The sequence below is a fragment of the Notamacropus eugenii genome, chromosome 5 (genome assembly GCF_028372415.1).
Source record: "Notamacropus eugenii isolate mMacEug1 chromosome 5, mMacEug1.pri_v2, whole genome shotgun sequence".
NCBI classification, from domain to species: domain Eukaryota; kingdom Metazoa; phylum Chordata; class Mammalia; order Diprotodontia; family Macropodidae; genus Notamacropus; species Notamacropus eugenii.
Window position 1 is genome coordinate 274,974,829 of NC_092876.1, and position 24,501 is coordinate 274,999,329.

The 24,501-nt window shown below is 43.2% G+C and overlaps 1 protein-coding gene across 2 annotated transcripts in view; it reads right to left on the reverse strand.

Moving 5' to 3' along the window:
• The window catches only part of UBASH3B (ubiquitin associated and SH3 domain containing B), a 164,447-nt gene extending 156,410 nt beyond the window's left edge, over positions 1-8,037 (reverse strand). The window contains exon 1 of one of the 2 annotated variants that reach the window (XM_072612916.1): positions 7,564-8,037. In XM_072612916.1, the coding sequence (XP_072469017.1) occupies positions 7,564-7,694 (131 nt within the window). In that variant the 5' untranslated portion in view covers positions 7,695-8,037. The remainder of the gene's footprint in view (positions 1-7,563) is intronic. The other variant, XM_072612915.1, reaches the window with a different exon arrangement.
• Between the last annotated feature and the right edge of the window lie 16,464 nt (positions 8,038-24,501).

The window sequence follows — 24,501 nt, forward strand, 5'->3', positions numbered from 1 at the left end:
AGGGGGCCTGGATTCAGCATAAGATTTTTCTCAGGTCTCTTTCTCTCTGTCCCATTTGAGGCTGTGCCCATAATAGGGCCAACAAGATCTATTCTTTAGGATGTATTTTCTCCCTCCAGTGCTCAGGTTTAATTCCATTGGAGTCTAATCAAAAGGAGACAACCATATGGTACCCCTTCAGATTCCCAACCAAGGCGATTTATTACCATCAGCAAAAGAAAGAGTGCGTTGGCTTGGCTCTGTTGTTGTTTCCCCACAGGTGTGGATTTCTGAGAGTTGCAAGTCTGTTCTACATTCCACAGTTCCATCTAAGGAGAAAAAAAAGACCGAGGAATCTGGTCTTAAACCCTGAAAAAGTAACTGTCAGACTTTAAGAGAAACCAAGACTGTGGGATGGATACCTGTCATCGATCTATCGATCCCCATCCTTCTCTGAGCAGAAGTGTACAAAGGAAGAGCACTGAAGGCTCTTCTTCATGCCCTCCACAGAAGGAATCACCAAAATGGTAAGAACTAATAAAAAGGTCCATCTAGAAGAAGGGGGAAAGAGTATCTGGAAAAAACCCTGCTACTCCCATGATGCTCACACTATTAAGACGAGCGGTGGAGGATACTGAAGAACCTGATGATCACAGGCATAAGGTTTTCAAGTTTGTAAAGTATTTCACATACTCTGTGATGATCCTCACAACACTCTGTGAATTAAATACTCACTATAGCCATTAATATCTCCATTTTACAGATGAGGAAACTGTGAATCACAGGGTTTCCTTGACCTGGTACTAATGGACCTTCAAGGTCATCTAGTCCAACCAATCCTATCTCCTTATACTCTGGCTAACTTTCTGCCAAGCTGCCGTACTCTGCCTTCCTTAGACCAGGATCCCTTCCCCTTCCTCCCATTCTGAGGTGGTGCTCTTCTGATTGGTTGAAGTTCACCTTATCTAGCCCTCCTCAGACCCACCATGCTGCATTCAGGCCACCTTCCTACCAAGTCATGGGCATACTATGTCCTCACCTTTCACCTCTCATTGTGGGAACAGTATTCTAACCAACACTATCATTCCTGGAAAGGTCATATCACCCACTGTCCTATGACTCCTCTCCTGGAAAGGTCACGTCACCCACTGTCCTATGACTCCTCTCACTATACCTGTGACTTCTCAAAGACAATTCTCCCTGGTCATCACTTCCTTAGATGTGTTGTCTACCACCATCCACTTTTTGCGGGGGCAAAGAATTAGAAACAAAGTAGATGCCCATCAATTTGGGAACAATTAAACAAGTTGTGTGGCACGTGAATATTATTGTGCTGTAAGAAATGATGAATGTGAGAATATTGAGAATTCTCACTGAGAATTGTGGAAGTGTGATACTGAGAAGTGTGGGAAGATTTATAGGAACTGATGCAAAGTTAAGAAAGCAGGATCAGGAAATACACAACAGCTACAATAATATAAGTGGAAAAAACAAGAGCAAAATGATCAATACTGAATGTTGTGAAAGTATAATGACCAAGATTTAACCTTCTCATAAGAAGGTACCTCCCTCCATTTCTTTGCAGAGGTATGAGGCTATGGGCATGGACAGTATATGACATCAGACTTTTTCAGTGTGTTGGTCAGTCTTGCTGTAATACATTTCTTCCTCTTTTTTTTTGTTATAAGAAGAGAAATAAAATACAGGTGACAGGAAAACAAAAGATATCGATAAAAAAGAATTTTTAGTGATAAAAGAATGTAAACTTCCTATGAGGTTCCTTGCTTTTTGTATTTATTATATCCTCAGTACAATGACTGATTGTGCTTAATAAATGCTTTTCATTCTTTCATTTAGTCCAATCCCATCATTTTCAAATGAAGAAACTGAGACTCAGAGAAATGAAATAACTTGTTCACAGTCACACAGCTGCTGAGTATCAGAGACAAAATGTTAACTTGGGTTTTCCTAACTTCAAGTTGATCAATTCATCCACTGTATCAGAAGAGTCAAACTCCATATGTTGGCCCAAATCAGGAAACATTTAGTGAAAAGTAATATAAATAATATTAATTTGTGATTTTCTACATCAATATGCCAACAGCCGGGATCCATTTCTACTTGAGTTTGATGCCGCTGCATTACACCACGCTACCTCAATGCCCAGAGCTACCATCATGGTGGTAGCAATGGTAGCAAGTCTTGGACCAAACAGGAAAGGTCTTAGGGCATAAAATTTACAGCTGGCAGGGCCCTTATTGATAATTTCATTTAACCCCTTCACTTTATAAATGAAGAAACTAAGGCCCAGAATGGTGCAAGTCCTTGTTCAACATGAAGCAAGAAGCAGAGCTATTATTAGAACCTAGGTTACATGACAATTTCCAGTGCTCTCACCAAAGTACCATAGAAGCAGAGCTATTATTAGAACCTAGGTTGCATGACAATTTCCAGTGCTCTCACCAAAGTACCATAGGCTGCTGTTATTTCTCCATACTCTGAGTTAGTATGGTTGTTGCTGATGTTTTAGTTGCTTTCAGTAGTTTTCAACTCATGACCCCATTCAGGGTTGTCTTGGCAAAGATACTGGAGTGGTTTGCCATTTCCTTCTCCAGCTCATTTTATAGATGAGGAAACTGAGGCAAACAGGTTGGCTTGACACAGCTAGCGTCTGAGGCCAGATGTGAACTCAAGTCTTCCTGACTCCAGGCCAAGCATTCTAGTCATCCAGAAACTCAAAGAATATCAGAACTAGAAGGTCTCAAAAACACTCTGTTTTAGAGTCTTGGGATGCTGTACTAGAAAGCACCACCCCTAAGTTAGCTGCATTACAACAGCTGATAATGAGGTGCTTTCAGAGAATCTAAGAGGAACCAACAGGATGTCTTACAGGCTATTTACGTAAATAGTCATACTAGATGATGTAAACCTGCATGTCACAGGGGCCAAAATGTCAAGGACACAAATTTTGTACCCCTGGGTTATACATGGGGTAAATGTCACAAATGGCAATCATAGCGGAGATTTCTGGTTAAAAAATTTTGTGAAAACGTGTGGCATAGGCTCAGAACTATGGAAATAACTCTAACATTTATTATTATTAATGATGTCAATAGTAATACTAGGTATCCTCCACTACTGTACAACTAGATATAATACTTTCTGAAAACTGCAAGAAACCCTTTTCTCAACTCCTGTTTCTAATCCAGTTGGTTTTATCATTATGCAAGTCGTTTCTTACCTAGCCTTAATCACTGATTGGGCATTGCCTCAGTCAAAGCGAGACCTGCTAAAGACTTTAACTTAAAAAGGTCAAGGTCTCTCGCTGCATTGACATCTCCAGTCGCCCTGATGTGTATCTTGCCACTGGACCCAGATGACTCCAGAGGAGAAAGTGAGGCTGGTGACTTTGCACTGCCCTCCCTCACTAAATACAATTCACTTTTATGTCATGATCACCACCCTGATGTCATGGTCCTCTTCAAGAACAAACAACAAACAACATCATTCTGCAACAAGGCATAGCAAATGCAGCCTACTGTCCGCAAGAAAGCAACAGAAAGCTTGTGCAAATGCTCTCTCCTTTCATTACAGTCCTGTGCTGACTGCATTAAGTTCCCCCCATTCCAACTAGAATGGGGAAATGAGGAGTGTTCTCTGAAATTAGGAGATTTTAAACAGCCCTCTTGTTTCACACCCTGTCTTCTCATCTAGTATATTTCCTTATAATAATTGTTATTAATAAAATTAATAATTACTGGCACAGTTTGAAAAATGCTTTCACATACATGACCTTACTTGATCATAATCTAGTGAGACAGGGAGAGCCTCAGTCATCCCCACTCTATAAGTCAGAGGTTCTGAGAGGCTACTGCATGGTATTAAAGAAAGAGAATTGGCTTTGGAGTCAGAAGATACAGCTTCAAACACTAGTTCTGATACTTAATATACATGTGACTTTGGATAAGTCACTTCCCTTCCTAAGCATCTCAATTTCTTCCAGTGTATAAGAAACCAGGACCAGAAGAAATGATCTCTAAGGGTTCCTCCCAGTTTTAAATCTTATGATCCTATGAAACTTGACCAAGGGTCAGAGTCAGTTTCTGGTAGAACCTAGGTCTCTTGACTCCTAGCCTCCAGGTTTTCCTCATTAGACCATACTCAGTCATTAGTGAACAAACAAAAATAGATAAGGCATTTACTATTTGTAAAGAGCTTTTTGATTCTGTCTATATCTCACAACAGCCTTGAAGTTGAGGTCAGAGTCAGGAATACTACATAAGAGACACCCAAAGATAGGCCAGTCGGTCAGTGTTTGTTCAGGGCACGTGGCCATAGCAAACAGGTCCCTTGAGAGAGAAGGGCCTGGCAGCCTTCATATGACTACTTCTTTCCAGGTGGCATGGGAGTGGGGGTTCATGTTCTGCAGACTCTAAAATCAAGACTCCTACTATTCAAACCACGCCAGCTTCACCAACTATAGTCTATGACTGGACCTAAGACAAGCAAATTATCAGATTTCCTTTTCTGCTCACTTTCATAGGAGCTACAAATATTCCTAATTAAAGGTTGTATCTTATTCTGTTCTCACAGGGCTCCCCTGTTAACACTTCTTTCCCTCTTGGGGGGAGAGAGAGAGAAGGCAGAAGATACACATGGAAGAAGAAAGGAAGGCGATGAAACTGTGGCCTCTGGAAACTACCTACCAATCCGGTATTATGAGAATTTGTCCAGCTAGCTTCACAGAAGTTGTCAAACTATGTTTCCTAACCTTTCCCAACCCCCCACCCCCCAACCACTCCTCAGACACCCATCTAGAAGCTCCTCTTCATATGGTCCAGAGGAGTCAGCTGGAAATAAAATCCAGCCTAAGGCTGCCTTCCTCTCTAGCACCCATTTCCCTCGGTATTATTTTGGCCAGGTATTTAACAAACACTTAGCTAATTAACCTTCCCTCTGAGTCAGAGTTAACCCAAGCTCAGGTGAAAGGCTAAGTGAAGTGACTTTTGCAAGAGTACAGCGTTAGAATGGGATTCAGGCCTTCTATTTCTCTGTCCTGGCCACCACCCTTTGGTGTTGTCTCATTGCTTCCCTGGCCTCTGAAACTCCCAGAACCCTACAGCAGGACTTGGTACAACTGAGAATATTTATAACCTCAAAAGGGGAAGAAAAGGAGGGAAGGGCTCCCAGTCCCTGCTTCTCTTAATAAGAAACCTATCCAAGCAATCAAAGTTCAAGTACACAACCTTCCTTTTTGTTAACAACAGTTTGGAAATTAACATGTGCGGTAAGTTGCCATCACCACTTAATCATTCTATTAAGTGGTTTTGCTTCTCTCTCTCTATTTTTTTTAATAAAATGGTACTGGGGTGAAGAAGTCTTTTTTGCTGAAAAGTAGCTGATATATCAAATAAAATATTAACTTTTATTAAAAAGGAACCTATTATAGTTGAGACTGTGAGCTCTGAAGTCATACACTACTGCCCTAGGAACTCCAACTGCACTCTTTATAGTGGTTACTTATCATGTGTTAGACTTATCCTTTCGGGGGATATTTTGTTGCTCATCCCTTGAGGTTGCCTTATATTTTATATCTCCATCTCCCAGAGACTCCAAACCTGTCTCCCTGCCTTGAACTTTTTCATTATAGTCCTCCCTCTTCAGACTACTTCTCTCTTTCTCCTCCTAAATGCTGTCTTAAGGATTAAGAAAGAATTTAATGCTTCGGTTGTCCTCTCTTCCTAGGTAGAAAAGCAGTCGTTGATCTCTCCTCACCATTACTTCACCCCTATAGCTCATCAAGTTAGGTAGAGGCTCACAGGAGTCACAGAGCCATCCCCCACTACTTGGGGAGTTTGACTACTTCCCCTACACACATTCTATTATCCCCACATCTGGGGTAGAGGGAGGTGAATAAAGCTGACCATAACATTAAGGTGATAAAACTCCAAATTAGACATTAGGTTCAGTAACATTTCTCTCCCATTTATATTTCTGCTACAACATGATGTCACGCCTGTCCTCAGCACTGGCCAGCACTTGCATTTTTGGAAGCCAAGATGTCAGAATTGTGCCTAGGTTTATGACGCTGTGTGGCAGGACTGTATTTCTCAATTTCCCCTGAGTCCCTGTTTCATCCAATACCAGTAGATACCATCCATCATACCCACTGCACACACAGATCCATCTCTCATGCCTTCATTGAGAAAGGAAAGTAAAATCCATCAATATGCCCACTATTTGTTCCTATAACCCAGAGTACTTCAATCCCAGACTGAGTCTGAAAGTTGCCCAAGTTAAACAAGAGGGAAATGGGAAAAAATGGGCCTGTCCTCTGAAGGCCACCCCCCTTCCCCCCCATTCCACCTCCAGCTCCTTTCAAATTCCCTGGATGATCTGAACAACCAAACTTTGCAAAGTGTAAGCAAGATGAGTCCAGAGGTGGGGAAAGGGAGACAATTATCTCACGGGAATGTCTCTGAAAAGGAAGGAAAGTGTGCTTATCAGCAACCTGGCTTTCCAGATAAAGTTTTCCCTAATCTCTCTTTTCTGCTGATGTCATTACAGAGCTAAGGTGCTGGGCAGTCTGGCTAAAATATAGCCAGGATAAAATGGCAGCAGACTCAATAAAACAGCGATGGTGTTTCTGACTTTTCTCCCTTGCAGGCCACCTCTACTTTGTGCCCACACAGACTTGACAAGGGCTTTCTCAGGCAGCTCTCCCCTGATCCTCCTTCTGGTCAGCCAGATCTTTCTGCCATCGAGATTCACCAATTTGTCCTTACTCCCACCACAGGCGTGGGTGAATGGATAAAAAGATAATGATGGAGAAGGGAAGCTTTCCACCCAGAAAGTCCCCTCCGATTTCACCCACCACCTCTGGAGGAGGAGGGAAATAGCATCCCTCAGGTCCCCAGGTGGAAAATCGTCTTATCCTAGCTACTCTATCAATGAATATGCAGCAACACCCACACTCCCGCTCCTCCTACTCCAAAGGGAAACCAACATCCGGAGTTGAGAAACCACTGCAGTGGGAGTGGGGTGGAGTGGGGGGGTGACGGCAGTGTCTCTATGCTCCGCAGTCCCCTCATCTCTCCCTAGCAGCCCCAGGATGGGGCGAGGGATCCAGTGGGATTTCATTCCCCGATCCTGTTAGCTCCTCCAGGCAGCCTGTGGCACTGGCTCTGCCACAGAGACCTCAGGGATGACCTAGGTCCCACCTGCTTACTGCCGCCTGCCGGGATGCGGACAAAAAAACCCTCGACCCCGAGAGAACCAAAGGGCACCGACACACAAACGCGAGCGCGCTCACACACTGGCGCACACGCGCGCCCCCCTCGCCCCGGGGGTCCCGGGGAAAGGGAATTAGGTCCTCCCCCATCCCATCTCCAGCACATCCTTTTCCACCCTGTCTCGCCAGCAGCGCAGCAGGTAATGGATCTGGGCGAGGGCCGGCGTCGGAGAAGTCGGAGCCAGAGGAGGCGGCGGCCGAGGAGAAAGGCAGAGGAGAGGGCAGGGGAGGATGCCGGGAGAGAAGGAAGGATGCAGGGCAGGGCAGGAGGGATGCAAATGCCTTTCACTCACGCTCGGGCTTTGGGGAATCCCATGGAGAGGAGGACCTCGAGGGCCGACCCATGCTTGATGGTGCCGGCGCGATGCTGCTGCCGGTTCCTCCGGGGGATGACTTTGCTGTAGAGCTCCTCTCGCGCAGCCATGCCGGGCGGGCTGGGGCTGCCGCCGCCGCCGAGCCGAGCCGAGCCGAGCCGAGCCGAGCCGGGAGCCACAGCGGGCTCAGCACGCAGCCATGGCCGGGAGGAGACGCCGCCGGAGCTGCGGCGCGGGCGGGCGGGCGGAGGGAAGGAGGCGGCTCGCCGGCGAGGGTCGGCCCGGCGGTTCAGACCGACTGACTCCGACGGCTTCCTGGTGGAGGCGGCCCGCGGAGGAGCGGCGGCTCGGTGCCCGATAAGACGCGACTGCAGGCGCCGGTGCCCGTGCGCCTCCAAGCCCCGCAGGCGCCCGCTGCCAGCAGCGCGGCCGTCCTCCGCCCCCTGCCTCCGCTCCTAGCAGTCCGGGAATTTGCAATGAGTAATTTTTGAATGGATCAAAAAGGGAAAAGGAGCTCGGGTGGGCCGGCCTTGCCTGCCCCGTGTCAGCGGCCCCGCCCCTCTCTTAAAGCGGCAGCTCCCGCGGCTTGTGGCTCGCGTCCCTTCAACACTAGAGAGGGGATCCGACCCGCAGGGGTCGCGTTGGGCATTTGCCCCGTGGCCTTCATTTGCTTTCAGATATGGTCGCAGTCCTGACCCCTGACACCCGACACGTTTCTCCCTGACACACGTGTCCACAATTAATGAATGCTTGATGAGGCCATTAACGTGAACTGCTGATTGTGAGGATTCAGAACCCCGGGCAGTGAGACCCAGAGAAAGAGGTCTGCGTTAGAAAGAACCTCCGTAAATGTCGAGTGCAGCTGCGGCCATTAGAAACAAAGTTGCCACTTGTCCTTTCTGCTCAGGATGGAGTAACAAACGACTTCTCCTTTCTTTGGCAACAACAATCATGTTGATACAATAGCAGGCCTTTAAGGTTTGCAAATTGCTTTATGTATATTATCTCATCTGATACTCAGAAGAACCCTGAGAAGTAAGAGCTCTTATCACCATTTTACTTATGAGGAGCCTGAGGGGTCCAGAGGTCAAGTGACTTGCCCAGGGTCACACAATTAGTAATCACCACCATCATCATCATCACTTATATATAGCGCCTACTCTATGCCAGACACTATGCTAAGCACTGTATAACTTACTTCATTTGATCCTCACAATATCCGTGGGAGGTAGGAGCTCTCCAATTTTACAGATGAGAAAACAGACAGACAGAAATCAAGTGACTTTCTCAGAATTACACATCTGGTTAGTGTGGAAGGCAGGATTTGAACACACATTTATCCAGTGCTTTAAAGTTTGCAAAACACCTTTCCTCTTAACAGCCCTGTGAGATAGGTAGTGAAAATATTATAATTCCCATTTTACAGATTAGGAGACTGAAGCTTTTTAAGGGGTTAAGTTCCTTCTTCATGATCACTCAGCTAGCAAATGCCAAGGCGGGATTCAAATTCAGGTCTCCCAACTTCAGGTCTCCCAATCTTTTCACTAGATGCTATCCTCTCCTACTACTCTTCCTAAAGTGGACTACTGCCTGCACTTGTTGATTTGTAGACAGGCAGATCTTGGCTCGAAATGAAGATAAACTTTCTAATAACCAGACTTGTTCATCAGTGGATAGAGCTGCCTCTTGAAATAGTGAGCTCCCAGTCACTTTAAAAATTAAAGCAGAGATTAGATGAGCTTTTTGGGGCAGGCTATCGAGAGGATTTCTGAAGTGAACAAAAAGCAGGTTGGGGTGGTCTTTTCTAAATGATGTTTTGATTACTTTTGTAGGGCAAATAGCCCCAGCATGCAAGTCAGGTTGTTGGCATAGCTTTGCCACTCTCTAACTTTGTACTCTTGGGCAACCCATTTCCCTTCTCATGGCCTCAGTTTCCTTTTTCTATAAAATGAGGGTATTGGATTGGTTGATCTCTAAGGCCTCATCTTATTCTAACATTCTTGGATTCCATAATTATATTTTCAGCACACTAGAAAGTCTTCTATTCTACCCTGAAAAACCTCCTCCACTCCCTCTTGTTGAATGAAACTTAAAATTTCTTTACCAGGGAACAAAGCTTTTCTTTTCACGATGAAAGAAGGGACTGAAAATGCAAGAAATTTTAAGAGTTGACTTAAATGCACACAAAGATATGTAAGACATATCAGATTCTTTCTGGAAAAAAGGAGAGAAGGAATCTGAGCTTCAGAGAGAAGGGAAGAGAGCAGAACACCACAGGAAATATCTCCCAAAGAGGAGAGACTATAGGCTGTTTCACAAACTAGCTATTTCACACTTTTGCCTAAGGGCAGAAAGATTTTTAGTTTAATATAGCTATTTAAACTCTGATTTTTTGGGTTTTGTCCCCAGAGATACTTTCCTCAGAATGCCTGGAGGTGACAATCGGCTATCAATGGTTGTGGCAAAGGAATGCCAGTTCTGGTGGGTTCTTTCCATCTGGAAAGGAGTGGAGTCTGCACTCCATGATAGATTGTCTGTCATTTGTCTGAGAACCAGCCAAAGTGAATTCAGAAGGGTTTATCACCTGGTGGTGTCAGGGTGATGAATTTTTCAGGCTTAGAAACTTCTTCAAGACCATCAACCAAATCACTAGAGGGGTTGCAATCTATGTAGGAAGAAAGAGCCTCCACTTGGATGAAGTCACCAATCCTTGAAGTGAATTCCAGGGAAAACTACATGGCTTGATTTTCTTAGTAGGGAATTGATTTTTCTAAATGGTATTTGAATGTGATGAGGATGAGTGAGTACAAAGCAAGTCTGAAAATCAATAAAAGAGATTCATCCTTGAGTCCAGTCACTGGGTAGGATATAAGGGACTCTTCCAAATAGTGTCTGGCAATTGGGAGGAATTGCCAAGTGATCTCTGACAAAGCTGAGACAAAGGCAGGCCTGGGGGCCCTAGAAAATCTGCCTAAGGTCTTAGGACCCTGTTAATGTTGGTTTGAGGAGGTCATCCATTCTTCCACAAAAAAGAGGCAATGGATCATAATGGATAGTTAGGCCTCAAAGCCCGGAAGACCTGGGTTCAAGTCCAGCCTCAGACACATCCTGGTGGTGTAAACCTGGGCAAGTCACTTAATGTCTTAGAGCTTTAGGCAACTTTGAAATTAAAAATTGCAGGGAAGTTGTTGATCTGCGTTGATAGATGAAAATTCCTGATCTAGGAATTCCATGTACCAATAAAACCAGATGTCCAGGCTCTATCCCATGTGACCCTACCCATTATAGATTCATAGACTCTCACATTTTGAAAGGACCTCCAAAACTTTGAGGGCTCACCCAGCCTCTACCAGAAATCTATTATTTGTCAAGGCAACCCCACTTCACTTTTGGATAGTTCTCATTAATAGACGGTTTATCTCTACAGGTATTCTAAATTCTTCTCCATATAACTTCTACCTATTTGCCCTACTTCTGTCCTTTGAGAACCAACAGAACAAAACCGCTTGGCCTCTCTTGGTCCTAGTTTCCCCCTCTTCTATGAAAAGATGATAAACAGTCTTTGCACCTTTTGGGAACAAAGGAGAATACATATCTTGAAGCAGCTAGGTGATGCAGTGGATAGAGCACCAGATCTAGAGTGAAGAAAACCTAAGTTTAAATCCAGCCTCAGCCTCCAACTAGCAGTGTGACCATGGGCAAGTCACTTAACTTCTGTCTGCCTCAGTTAGGTCAACTGTAAAATGTGGATCATAACAGAATTCATAGGGTTATTGTGAGATAAACAGAGATAATAATTGTAAAGCATTTAATGCCATTCTAGGCACATAGTAAGTAAGCACTATGTAAATGATAGCTAATATTATATTACTTTCTAATGCAAATCTGAATCTGATTGATCTTCAGACCTAGAAGGAACCTTAAAAGTCACCTAGTCTAGCTGCCTCATTTTATAGATTGGAAAACTGGGATCGAGAGAGAGGAAATGAATTGTTTCATAGTTTAAAAAAAAGTCACAAGACTTGGAGATAGGAGAGACCAGGGTTGGAATCTTACCCTTGACATTTACCAGTCAAGTGACCATGGGCAAATAACTTAATTTCTCTGAACCTCAGTGTCCTTGTCTCACAGATGGTGATAATGTTCCAAATGCCTTTAGGTTCACATGGTTGTTATGAGGACTGAGAGGTTGTCTGTTTAATGTGCATATATAGATCTACACATACATACACATATGTCTACATGTATACATACACACATGCATGTATATACATGTATGTGCTTGAATGCATATTTGTATCTGTCATGCATGTTTGTATATGTATATACATATGCATGTCTATATATGCACATATACCCATATATTCATATATAATAATAGATAGCATTTAATAGCACTCTACAAATATTATTTCATTTATCATCATAACAATCTGAGGAGGTAGATTTATCCTGGCTCCTGGGATTGTGCTCTTTTCAATGCCTCACAAATGGAAATTGCTCTTTTCAGGGATGCTCTAAAGAACTCCCAGTCTGGCTCCCTCACCCACCCCACCACCCAGCTTTTTCTATCTGTGGCACTTGTTTGTATTGAGAACTGCTGCTATTTGTTCCCCATTGTGCTGGGTGTCTGTGCAATTAAGATGCATTTTGCCTTAATTGCATTGACTTCTCAGAGCCAGGAGAAGCCTTATAAATACCCCCATTGTTATATTACCAACAAGGAAGAGAGAAAGTCTTTCATCCAACAGTATATCTTAGAGGGGGCTGGGAATTGCCCAGTCACCAGAGGTCTTAATGATGTGGCTGACAGACACATCACCATTGGGTTCCTGGCCCCGACTCACACAGAGAGGATGGCAAATTGTCATGTTCTGTTGAATCAACAAGCCATGTCAAAAATCCAGCCTTCTCCACAAAGTTCCCTTTGTCTGAGTTCATGCTAGCTGGGCCCAAGCACATTTAACTCCTTCCCTGTCACTCTAGCCACTTACTGAAAGCCCTTCTGGAATGTCCATCGGGAAGCAGGAAATGCCTGGATAGAGGGAATACTGACAGAGAGTAGCAGACACATGGGATTCCAGATGCTGGTCCTGGCTCCTTCCTCTCCTCCAAGTGCTACCCCTGGGCAAAGGTCAGGAAGTGACTCTAACAGGAATGGGGCAGTCACATCTGCAGATATTCTCCGCTCCCTCTTACTGTACAGATGTTGAAAGCAGTATGGTGTCATGGGGAAATACTGGAAAAGATTCAGGTTCTAATTCAGATGCAGGCATTTATTGCCTATTTGAGAGGGCTCCTCTCTGCGTTTGAGTCTCCTTATTAAAAGAATGGGCATAGTGGTGCTTATGCTATTTGCCTCATCACAAGTTTGTTATAAAGAAAGTGATTTGTAAATATTAGAGTTCTAAATAAATGTGAGTGTGGGTTAGTATTATTCTCTATCCAGACCAGATGGCTGGGGTGTTGGCTCTGGCAAAGACAGCCAGTTTGAAAAGCAGCCAGAAAAACTCTATAGGGACTTTATATGGGAATCTTCATTACCAGAAGATACTAGGAGGATGTGATAGGAGGAACACAGGGGGAGAAAACCAAAGTTAATAATAATAATAATTAACATTCCCTATAGGAATAAAAAATATCAGAGAAAGAAGGGATCTTTCTCACTCAGCATCTCAGTGGCTGGGGCATCCATTTCCTTCTGAAGCATCCTATTCACCTTCAGATAAATTTGCTTTTTAAAAAAATTTTTAAATAATATCTACTTATTGCTCCTAATTCTGTTCTCCAGGGCCACACAGAACAAATCTAGTCCCCTTTTCACAAGAGGGCTCTCCAGATCCTAGAAGGCAGCTATCAGGCTGCTTGGTACAGTGAAAATTATATTAAGTTTGGAGTCGGAAGACCTAGATTTGAATTCCAGCCATACTTCTGAATTACCTTGGGCAGGTGATTTAACCTCTCTGCACTTCATTTTCTCATATACAAAGTGAGAGGGTTGGATTCACTATCTCAAATATAACTTCAACTGTATAATCCCATGATTGCCCAAAATCTTTCCTTGTCCAGGCAGAACATCTCAGGTTCCTTCAACCAACCCCCAAATAGCATAGTTTGGAGTTAGTTCTTGTAATATGGTCACCATATTGCAGTGTACAAAGTTCTTTACATAACTTTTCTCATTTACTCTTCACAATAATTCTGGGAAATAATATGTTTTTAATATCCTGTTCTTAATATGTAATTAGTCATTCTTTGGTTGGTTAGAGTTTAAATTGGCCATAACTGGAGAATTTTGTATATAATTTTCTTAGAAATTCACTGATTTTAAAATGAACATAGAAAACAATGAACAAGTAATTCTACTGTTTTAAACAAACAAAACTACTGAGGACTACAAAAAACATGTGCAGCACAAAGTCCTCTTCTGGACCTCTCAGTATGGGGATTCTGTACAAGCTTCTCCCACCTCTCCATTTTGCCTAAGTATAAGTTAAGCAAATGAGTTGGTTGCTTATGCCTTGACATACAATGCTGACTAGGCAAATGGGGAAGAAAGAGAGCTGTGTCCTCAGTGAGTCAATGCTGATTATCCTTTCTATGCCATTGTTAAGTAAACTTCTCTGTTGTTACATATTGTTACATGTTGAACTATCTTTTGAGCCTGAACTTCACAATAGGCCAGAATCTGGCCCAGAACCCCACTGTCCCTATGAATTCCCAGACCAAAATATATGTCTCTGGACACCATTCTCCTCTATATTCTCTTCCTTATTAGAATCTAAGTTCCTTGAGGACAAAGACTGTATCCTCGTTTTGACTTGTATCCCTAGCACTTAGCAAGTCTTGGCAATTAGTCAGCAAGCAGTCAGCCAATAAATATGAATTAAGCACCCACAGTGTGCCAGGTGTTGTGTGAAGTCCTAGGGACACAGAGAAAGACAAAAGATAGTGCAGGTCCTCAAGGAGCTCACAATTTAATGAAGGAAGACAAGATATAAAAAGAAGCTGAAAGCAGCGAGGGGAGCAAAAGGGCATGATGAAATCTAGAGGAGTACAGCTGACTGGAAAAATAACACGTATTAAGAGCTTAATAAATGCTATTTCATTCATTCATCTAGCAATGCAAGGATACTCTCAAGATCTCTCTGAAGAATTTTGGGATCGATTGTGAGACATGAGAGACTCTGGCACAGGACTGCCCAGCATGGCATGACGACATCAAAGAAGACACTGTGCTCTATAAGCAAAGCAGAATTGCGGTAGCTCAAAGGAAACATGAGATGTGCTCTACTCTAAATGTTCACATGGACTATTTGTGCCCTGACCTGTGGTTGAGACCTCCAAGGTATTTCCGTGTAATCAGCCACAATTGAACACACTTTACCTTAGTGTCATAGTGATGTCATTTTGATCCTCTTAGAGAGTGAAGGACAACTATCAACCATCTATCCCCCTCCCCACACTCCTTTTTTGGAACAACTATGTAACAACCATTCTGAACTAATAAAGAGCCTTATATTTCTTGAATTCTGATGCTTATTTGATACTGATGACTATCTATCCTTCCGAATACCCTCTTCACCCTCTGCTTTTATGATAACACTCAATACTGACTCTCCTTTTACCTGACAGACCACTCATTCTCAGCCTCCTTTACCGAATCGTTATTCATGACCCATCACCTAGTCATGGATGTCCACTCAAAAGGCCCTGTCCAGGGTCTTCTTTTCTTTTTTTTTTTTTTATTATTAAATTTATTTATTTAACTTTTAACATTCATTTTCACAAAATTTTGGGTTACAAATTTTCTCCCCTTTTATCCCCTCCCCCCCCAAACACCAAGCATTCTAATTGCCCCTATGACCAATCTGCTCTCTCTTCTATCATCCCTCTCTGCCCTTGTCTCCATCTTCTCTTTTGTCCTGTAGGGGCAGATAGCTTTCTATACCCCTTTACCTGTTTTTCTTATTTCCTAGTGGCAAGAACATTACTCGACAGTTCATCCTAACACTTTGAGTTCCAACTTCTCTTCCTCCCTCCCTCCCCACCCCTTCCCTTTGGAAGGCAAGCAATTCAATATAGGCCATATCTGTGTAGTTTTGCAAATGACTTCCATAATAGTTGTGTTGTATAGGACTAACTATATTTCCCTCCATCCTATCCTGTCCCCCATTACTTCTATTCTCTTTTGATTCTATCCCTCCCCATGAGTGTCGACCTCGAATTGCACTCTCCTCCTCATGCCCTCCCTTCTATCATCCCCCCCACCCTGCTTGTCCCCTTATCCCCCACTTTCCTGTATTGTGAGATAGGTTTTCCTACCAAAATGAGTGTGCACTTTATTCTTTTCTTTAGTGGAATGTGATGAGAGTAGACTTCATGTTTTTCTCTCACCTCCCTTCTTTATCCCTCCACTAATGAGTCTTTTGATTGCCTCTTTTATGAGAGATAATTTGCCCCATTCAATTTCTCCCTTTCTCTTCCCAATATATTTCTCTCTCACTGCTTGATTTCATTTTGTTTTAAAGATATGATCCCATCCTATTCAATTCACTCTGTGCACTCTGTCTCTATGTATGTGAGCGTGTGTGCATGTGTAATCCCACCCAGTACCCAGATACTGAAATGTTTCAAGAGTTACAAATATTGTCTTTCCATGTAGGAATGTAAACAGTTCAGCTTTAGTAAGTCCCTTATGACTTCACTTTACTGTTCACCTTTTCATGGTTCTCTTCATTCTTGTGTCTGAAAGTCAAATTTTCTTTTCAGCTCTGGTCTTTTCATCAAGAATACTTGAAAATCCTCTATTTCATTGAAAGACCATTTTTTCCCCTGAAGTATTATACTCAGTTTTGCTGGGTAGGTGATTCTTGGTTTTAGTCCTAGTTCCTTTGACTTCTGGAATATACTGTTCCATGCCCTTCGATCCCTTAATGTAGAGGCTGCTAGATCTTGTGTTATCCTGATTGTATTTCCACAATACTTGAATTGTTTCTTTTTAGCTGCCTGCAGTATTTTCTCCTTGACCTGGGAACTCTGGAATTTGGCCACAATGTTCCTAGGAGTTTTTCTTTTTGGATCTCTTTCAGGCGGTGTTCTGTGGATTCCTTGAATATTTATTTTGCCCTCTGGTTCTAGAATCTCAGGGCAGTTTTCCTTGATAATTTCATGAAAGATGATGTCTAGGCTCTTCTTTTGATCATGGCTTTCAGGTAGTCCCATAATTTTTAAATTGTCTCTCCTGGATCTATTTTCCAGGTCTGTTGTTTTTCCAATGAGATATTTCACATTATCTTCCATTTTTCCATTCTTCTCTCTTTGTTCTGTGATTTCTTGGTTTTGCATAAAGTCATTAGCCTCCATCTGTGCCATTCTAATTTTGAAAGAACTATTTTCTTCAGTGAGCTTTTGAATCTCCTTTTCCATTTGGCTAATTCTGCTTTTGAAAGCATTCTTCTCCTCATTGGCTTTTTGAACCTCTTTTGCCAATTGAGTTAGGCTAGTTTTCAAGGTGTTAATTTCTTCAACATTTTTTTGGGTCTCCCTTAGCAGGGAGCTGATCTGCTGTTCATGCTTTGACTTCATGTCTCTCATTTCTCTTCCCAGCTTTTCCTCCACCTCTCTAACTTGATTTTCAAAATTCTTTTTGAGCTCTTCCATGGCCTGAGCCCATTGGGTGGGCTGGGACACAGAAGCCTTGATTTCTGTGTCTTTGCCTGATGGTAAGCATTGTTCTTCCTCATCAGAAAGGAAGGGAGGAAATGCCTGTTCGCCAAGAAAGTAACCTTCTATAGTCTTATTTCTTTTCCCTTTTCTGGGCATTTTCCCAGCCAGTGACTTGACCTCTGAATATTTTCCTCACACCCACCTCACCTCCTGATCCTCCCAGCCCGTGTTTGTGGTCTGAGATTCAAATGCTGCTTCCAGCCTCAGGGCTTTTGGCGGGGGCAGGGCTGCTATTCAGTATGAGATTATGTTCTGGTGCTGAGGTTGGGGCAGGGCCGCCTCTCAGGCTCAGTTCCCTCAGGGGGTTTATGCACAGACCTTCCGCAATGGATTCAGGCTCCCGCCCGCTTGGGGAGCCCCTGTCTGCAGCCGCCTCTCAGCTTCTACCTCCCGGGGGGGGGCCTGAATTATGGGGGCACCCCACTCCCCTCTCGACCCGCCAAAGAGACTCTCTCACCCACCCCTGTCACCTGTGGGTGGAGGGACTTGTGCGGCCGCTGGAGATCCCATCCCTGAAGCCTGCTCGGATCTGTTTCTCTCGGTGCCGCAGCCGTGGCCGCAGCGGGTCTGGGCTGGGCTTTGTGTCTGCAGCGCGACGGACCTTTTGCGAGAGGTTTGCAGATCCCTCTGTGGGTGGAGGGACCCGCGTGGCCGCTGGAGATCCTGTCTGTGAAGCCTGCTCGAATCTTTTCCTCTCGGTGCCGGGGCCGCGGCAGGGCTGCACTCAGCTCCCAGTCCTGGCGCCCAGTCCGCGGCGCGAAGGACCCCCCCGCGAGAGGTTTGCAGGTCTCTCTGGAACAGAAATCTCCCTCGCTCCAATGTTCCGTGGCCTCTGGGTGCGGAATTCGCCGTGAGTTACTTCCCTGTAGCCATTCTATGGGTTGTGGGTTCAGAGCTATGTGTATGTGCGTCTTTCTACTCCGCCATCTTGGCTCCACCCCTCTTCTTTTCTTTATCCTCAAATTTTATCAGTGATCACATGAACTCTTAGGAGTTCAATTATCATCTCTGTGGTGATGGCCCTTAGAGTTACCAATCTAGTCCTTATCTCTTTCCTGAGCTTTATGGTTATTGCCTATAGGACATCTCTACCTAGAACATCCTGTAGGCATCTCAAACTCATTATGTGTAAAGCAGAATTTTATCTTACCCTTAAACTCATTCTTCTTCTCAATTTCTGATCTAGGCTACTACCATCCTTCTATTAACCTGTAGTTTAGTTAACCAACAGTTATGAAGTCCTTAGGACATTCCGGGCACTGTGCTAAATTCTAGGGATGCAAATTCAAGCAAAAACAGAGACAGTCCCTGACCTCAAAGAGCTTTCATTCTAGTGGGGAAGACAACACATCAGAGGAAGATGACATAGGTGGCGAGAAAGTGTCCAGAGAAGGGACACAATGGAGAAACCTGGAGGAATACAGTCTGGTAAGAAATGAAGAGATAGCTAGTCTGGGTGCCCCCCTTAAATTAGGCTGTCCTAAACTGACAACCTAGGAGTTATTGTTATCTCTTTCTTCTACCTCATCCCTCATATGCAATCATTTTCAGTCTTGATTCTACCTTGGCCCCATCCATCACATTGATCCCCTTCTATTCTGGGCCAAGCCTAATTTAGACCAGTTCAGTGATCCAAGTTGATAGTGAGATACTCATGGACCATAAAAATGTAATAAAAACAACTTTATTTAAGATAAAATTTTAAAAGATATAGATAAAAGCTGTTGCCCTACCGCCCCACATTCAATACAGCCACAGGAAGCCAAGGTAGGTCAAAAATGTATTCTAGTAGGGCAGTGGAAAGTCTGCTAAAACCTTCAATACATAACTCCACTTAGGAAGGGCTCTTTATGTCTCAGGCAACAAGGAAACCCAACCAGTCTTCATTCAATTCAATTCAATAAACACTTTCTGTCAAGCACTGTGCTAAGTGCTCCAGGGAATGCAAAAAAGGGCAAAAGACAGTCTCTGCCTTCGAGGAGCTTAGGACCTAAAGGGGAGATAAGATGCAAACAAATACCAACAAGTTAAAGGCAGGATAAACAGGAAATAATTAAGAGAAAGAAAGCACCGGAATGGAGATGTGTATTTGGGAAGACTATTGTAAAAGGTGAAATTTTAGTTGGGACTTAAGCAGGTCAGGGAGGTCAGTAATAGAGCAGAGAAGGGAGAAGTGAGTGACAGCCAGAGAAAACGCCTGGATCTGAGAGATGTAGTGTATTGTCCCTGGAAGAGCCTGAAGGCCATCTTCACTGAATGGAAGGAAGGTATAAGAAGCCTGGAAAGGTAGGAGAGGGCTAGGTTATGAAGGGCTTTGAATGCCAAACAGAAGATTTTGTATATGGTTCTGGAGGCAAACTTTCTTACCCTGTAAAGAAAACCAGCACAGTTCACATCAAACAAATGTTGCCCCTCTCACAATAGCCTATGCCTATGGCCCCCATTGCCTCTCACCTGTAGTATTGCAATGACCTCCTAATTGGTCTCCCTACTTCCAGTCTCTCATCCAGTCTCCTCAATCTTTCCAACATACCTTCTATACATCTGGCACTGGTGTGACCATGTAACTCTCCTACTCAAGAAACTTCAATGGTTCCCTATTACCTTTAGAAAAAAATTCAAGCTACTCTATATGGAACTTAAGTAAAGCACTGTACAACTTGTCTCTGGCCTTTCCAAATATATTTCCTATTATTCTTTTTCTTGTATTTCACTTTCCACCCAAACTGCTCTCCTTTCAGTAAGCCATCCCTGACACTGTCTCCTGCCTCCAAGCTGTGCACAGAGAGGCTCAGTGACTTGTCCAGGGTCACAAAACTAATTGTATCTGAGATGGAATTTGAACTGAAGTCCTCCTGACTTCAACTCTGATACTCCATCCAAAAAGCTTTTCCTAACCCAGCCATTTGTTAGTTCTCTCCCTCTATTGAAATAACTTGGTATTACTCTGTATTTAAATTCTGTGTCCCCTCGCAGAATGTAAATTCTTTGAGGTCAGGAACTGTTTTGTTTTTAAGTCATTGTATCCCTAATGCTTAGTTGCTTGTCTTAGAGTAGTAGGTACTTAATACAAGTTGATTTATTAAGGGAGCAAATAGTTGACTTCGTAGTTAGAACACTGGAACTAGAGGGAGAAAGAGTTCAAATTCGTCCTCAGACACCTAGTCTCTAGGTAACGCAGCAAATCACTTAACTCTGGGTCCTTCAACTGTAAAATGGGGATAATAGCACCAGCCTCCCAAGGTTATTGTGAGAATCAAGTAAGATAATATTTGTAAAGCTTTTAGAGCAGTGTCTGGTGCGTAATAAGTACTTAAGAAAAGCTTGTTCCTTTTCCTCCTTCCCTGATTGACAACTAACCTGGAAGACTGGAACCAGGACTTTTCCATCTTCAGCATTAAGTATTTAGCACAAAGCTGGCTGCATAATTGGTACTTAATATGTACTTGGACTCACAGAAGCTATGGCTGGAAGGGACCTTATACCTTGACTAATCCAATTTTCTCATTTTACAGATTAGAAAACTGAGGTAGATCTGTAGAGGTAACATGATTTGGCTGAGATCACATAACCAGTTGGCAGAACTGGGCTTAGAACCCAGGTCTCCTGACTCTTGGATCAGATTTTTTTCTACTATACCATGGGAAGTTCATGCCTCCTTTCTCATTTTTTTTTATCCCTGCAATGAAAAAGCTATCATCTTTCCTACAATTAAAGAAAGAAAACCACATGGTTTATTTTTTAAAACTCTGTTTTGTCAATTCCTGAATCAAATCATGTCAAGTCTATTTTGGGGTGCTCTTGGAAAAGTCTCCATAGTCCAGATCTTCACTCCTGCCTTCTCTCCCTCCTCACCAGCCACCCTCCACCCCCACCATGAAAGGCCCCATCCTGAATGTTACTGCCTGCCTTGGGGCCCTGTCCTTGGCTCACCCACTAACAATAGGCATGTTATGAAATAAACACCACAAACAAAGGAAGCAAACCTCTATTTTTTTTCCTCTTCATCTCTTACAACTTCCTTTTTGTGAGCTGAAGGGAAATATCCAGGCCACATGGGGCTAGAATTTATTTCTGAAGAGTGAAATAAAATCTGGGAGTAAGTACAAGCCAGCTGGGAGACAAAACCAGCCTTTCGTTTGGAGCCAGAAGAGCAATAACTGAGGAGAGGTTGACTGGAACACTTGCAAAAACCATTTTCAATATTTGAAAATGCAATGTTGCCTCAGTGGTCACAAGATCCATTTTCGCTTGTTTTCTGGCATTTAGAAATTCATGACTTTTCAAAAAAATCTCTACAAAACACACTTCAGTTCATCTTGCTATAGCATCTTTGTTATATGTGGCTATGATAAAGTAACAGAGCATTCAAGATGTTTACCTGAGGGTTTGATGCTGCTGATGCCTTTCAAGAGGGAGACAAACAGAGACAGAGAGAAAACGACAGAGACAGAGAGTCACAGAGATAAGAGAGAGGGACAAAGACACAAAGAGAGAGAGAGAGAGAGAGAGAGAGAGAGAGAGAGAGAGAGAGAGAGAGAGAGAGAGAGAGAGAGAGAGAGAGAAGAGAAGAGAAAGAATAGACAGAGAGGGAGGGAAAGACAGAGACAGAGAGACAAAGATAGACGCAGATATAAGAGAGAGAATGAGACACAGAGAGAGGGAAAGAGAGAAAGAATATTCAGGGAGACAGAGGAAGAGAAAGAGAGACAGAGATAAAGACAGAGACAGACAGAAACAAGAGACAGAATGAGAGACAGACAAAATGCAGAGAGACAAAAACAGAGACAGAAATATAGAGACATAGAAACAGAGATTGAAACAGATGGAAGGAGGAGGAGAGAACTAGAAACGGAAATTTTGTTATGTACCTGAGACTGTAGGCCCCAAGAAATCAAGAATGTTTAACATCCAGATCTCTGAAAAGACAAAACAAACTACTGTATTATTAGCACTTCTCCACCACTTTTTAAAACCTAGACAATAAAAAAAATATAAATCATATCCTGATTTGTAGCTAGCTAGATTTCTGAGATGCAAAAGCTCACACTGAAAATTTAACGGTGTACCCCCAGTTGGAGCTGGCTCCAGCACACCCCCTCCTTCAGGTGATGACAACCAAGTGACAGGAAAAGTAGGAGGCTCAGAGCAAAGAAATCAAAACCAGCAGAACAAGGCATACAACTACTACAATCATGTAAATGAAAACCACACTAAAAACGATTATGATTCCAATGAAATGCAGTCACCAAATTTGGTTAAAGAGGATTTATAACATTTCCTTTCCTCGGGCACCAGGCAGTAAAAAGATGGCGCTGTAGAAAGAGCTTTGATTTCTGCCACTTCCTCCGCCACCTCAAGCAAGCCCCCTACCTTTTCTGGACCTCATTTTACTCACCTGTTAAAATGGTCTCTAGAGTTCCTTTCTAAGCCTAGGACCATTACATGGAATGTGGCACACTTGGTTTAGTTTAATTGGTTTTCTTTGTGCTACTAAGGAAGGTTGGGGCAAGGGTTCAGGGAGAAGAAACCAGTCAAAAGCAAAGGTATCCATCAACGAAATTTCTTTAAACTTGGCAGCCTGAGGCTAATGTGTTCACATCACCTTTGTGGGTATGTCTGTGTGTTAGGATTTGCAGCCGCGGCTGAAGGGGAAGGGGAAAGAGAACCAAATAGAAGGCAGAGGACAGAGGAGAAACCACAGTAGCTTCCAGAGGTCACATAGAGTGCTTCCTTGTTTCTCTACCTGAAGCCCCAAATTTCTTTCCCCATGGAAGCTATTTTTCCCTAAATGGATCCCTAAGCCTCTTCCTAGCCCCTCCATATTGGGAGGGGCATAAGAAATGGGGTATGATGAGGCTAGGATGTTGGGAGGGGAGTTGTTAAGGGGCAAAGAATTAGGGGAAAGATCATGAATCCCTTGCCCCATTGTCTTATTGCTATACATCCATTCTTTAACTTGATTGCTGGATTACTGCCATCTGCCTTCTCCTCACCTTGGCTGCTGTCTATTGCTAGAAGTCATATAACCATGCTGATTGGAAATGAGGGCACATGCTATGCCCAGATGCTTCTCAGAGCTATCTGGGAGGAAATATCTGAGCTCCTCAAAGGAGAAACACTGTTGACACAGTCTGTAAGCAATTTGTTGCTCTCCAGGGAAGCAGCCTGGTGTCTTAGAAGGACCCTTAGAACTGGAGTTTAGATGTATGAAAGAATTCCAGTCCTGCCCCTTACTACGTAGTACTTCTTGTTCAGTCATTTCAGTCATATTGGACTCTTTGCGACCCTATTTGGGGTTTTCTTAGCAAAGATACTGTAATAGTTTGCCACTTCCTTCTCCAGTTCATTTTATAGATGAGGAAACTGAGGCAAATGAGGTTAAGTGACTTGCCCTGGGTCACACAGCTAGTAAGTTTCTGAGGCCAAGTTTGAACTTAGGAGGGTGAATCTTCCTGACTCTAGGCCTGGCACTATGGAGAGATGTTATCTATCACCTACTTGGTCTTGGACAGATAACTTAATCTCTCCAGACCTCAGTTTTCTCCTTTATAAAATGAGGGGGTTAGACTAGATGCTTCCAAATTAAAAATCCAATGATCCTATATTTTATAAGAGAATAACAGTTAGACAAATATTTATCAAGTGTCTTCTATTATCTGCAAAACACTATGTTAGGTTCTAGGGGGAAAGAAACAGATGAACAAGACTGTAACCCTTAAGGAGTTTCAATCCCATCTGGTAGGGGAATCCTAGGAGGCAATCCAGGCAGAATTCTAACACAAGACAGAATGTGCTGTGATAAATGCTGTAGAATCATAGAAGTAATTTAAGATGTCATTTATAGATCAGGAAATAAAAGCCAACAGAGGCCAAGTAACATGTCTAAAGTCACACAGCTGGCAGAGTCCAGATATTCTGACTCCAAATCCAGTGCGCCTCACGATGCAACAAAACTCTTTAAATAATGTTATTTATTCCTCAGTAGGAAAGGTCAACTCTTCATTGATCTCTTTCTTTGTTTATTGGTACATGTATGGATGTATCAATTGTACACGATGGTGGTAAACACCTTTGGAGAGAATATATCTCCCTGTCTTATGCCTCAGTAAATAAGCATTTATTAAGCACCTGCTATGTTTGCACCAGACACTGTTTGAAGCTCTGGGAAAAGAAAGACTCTACCTC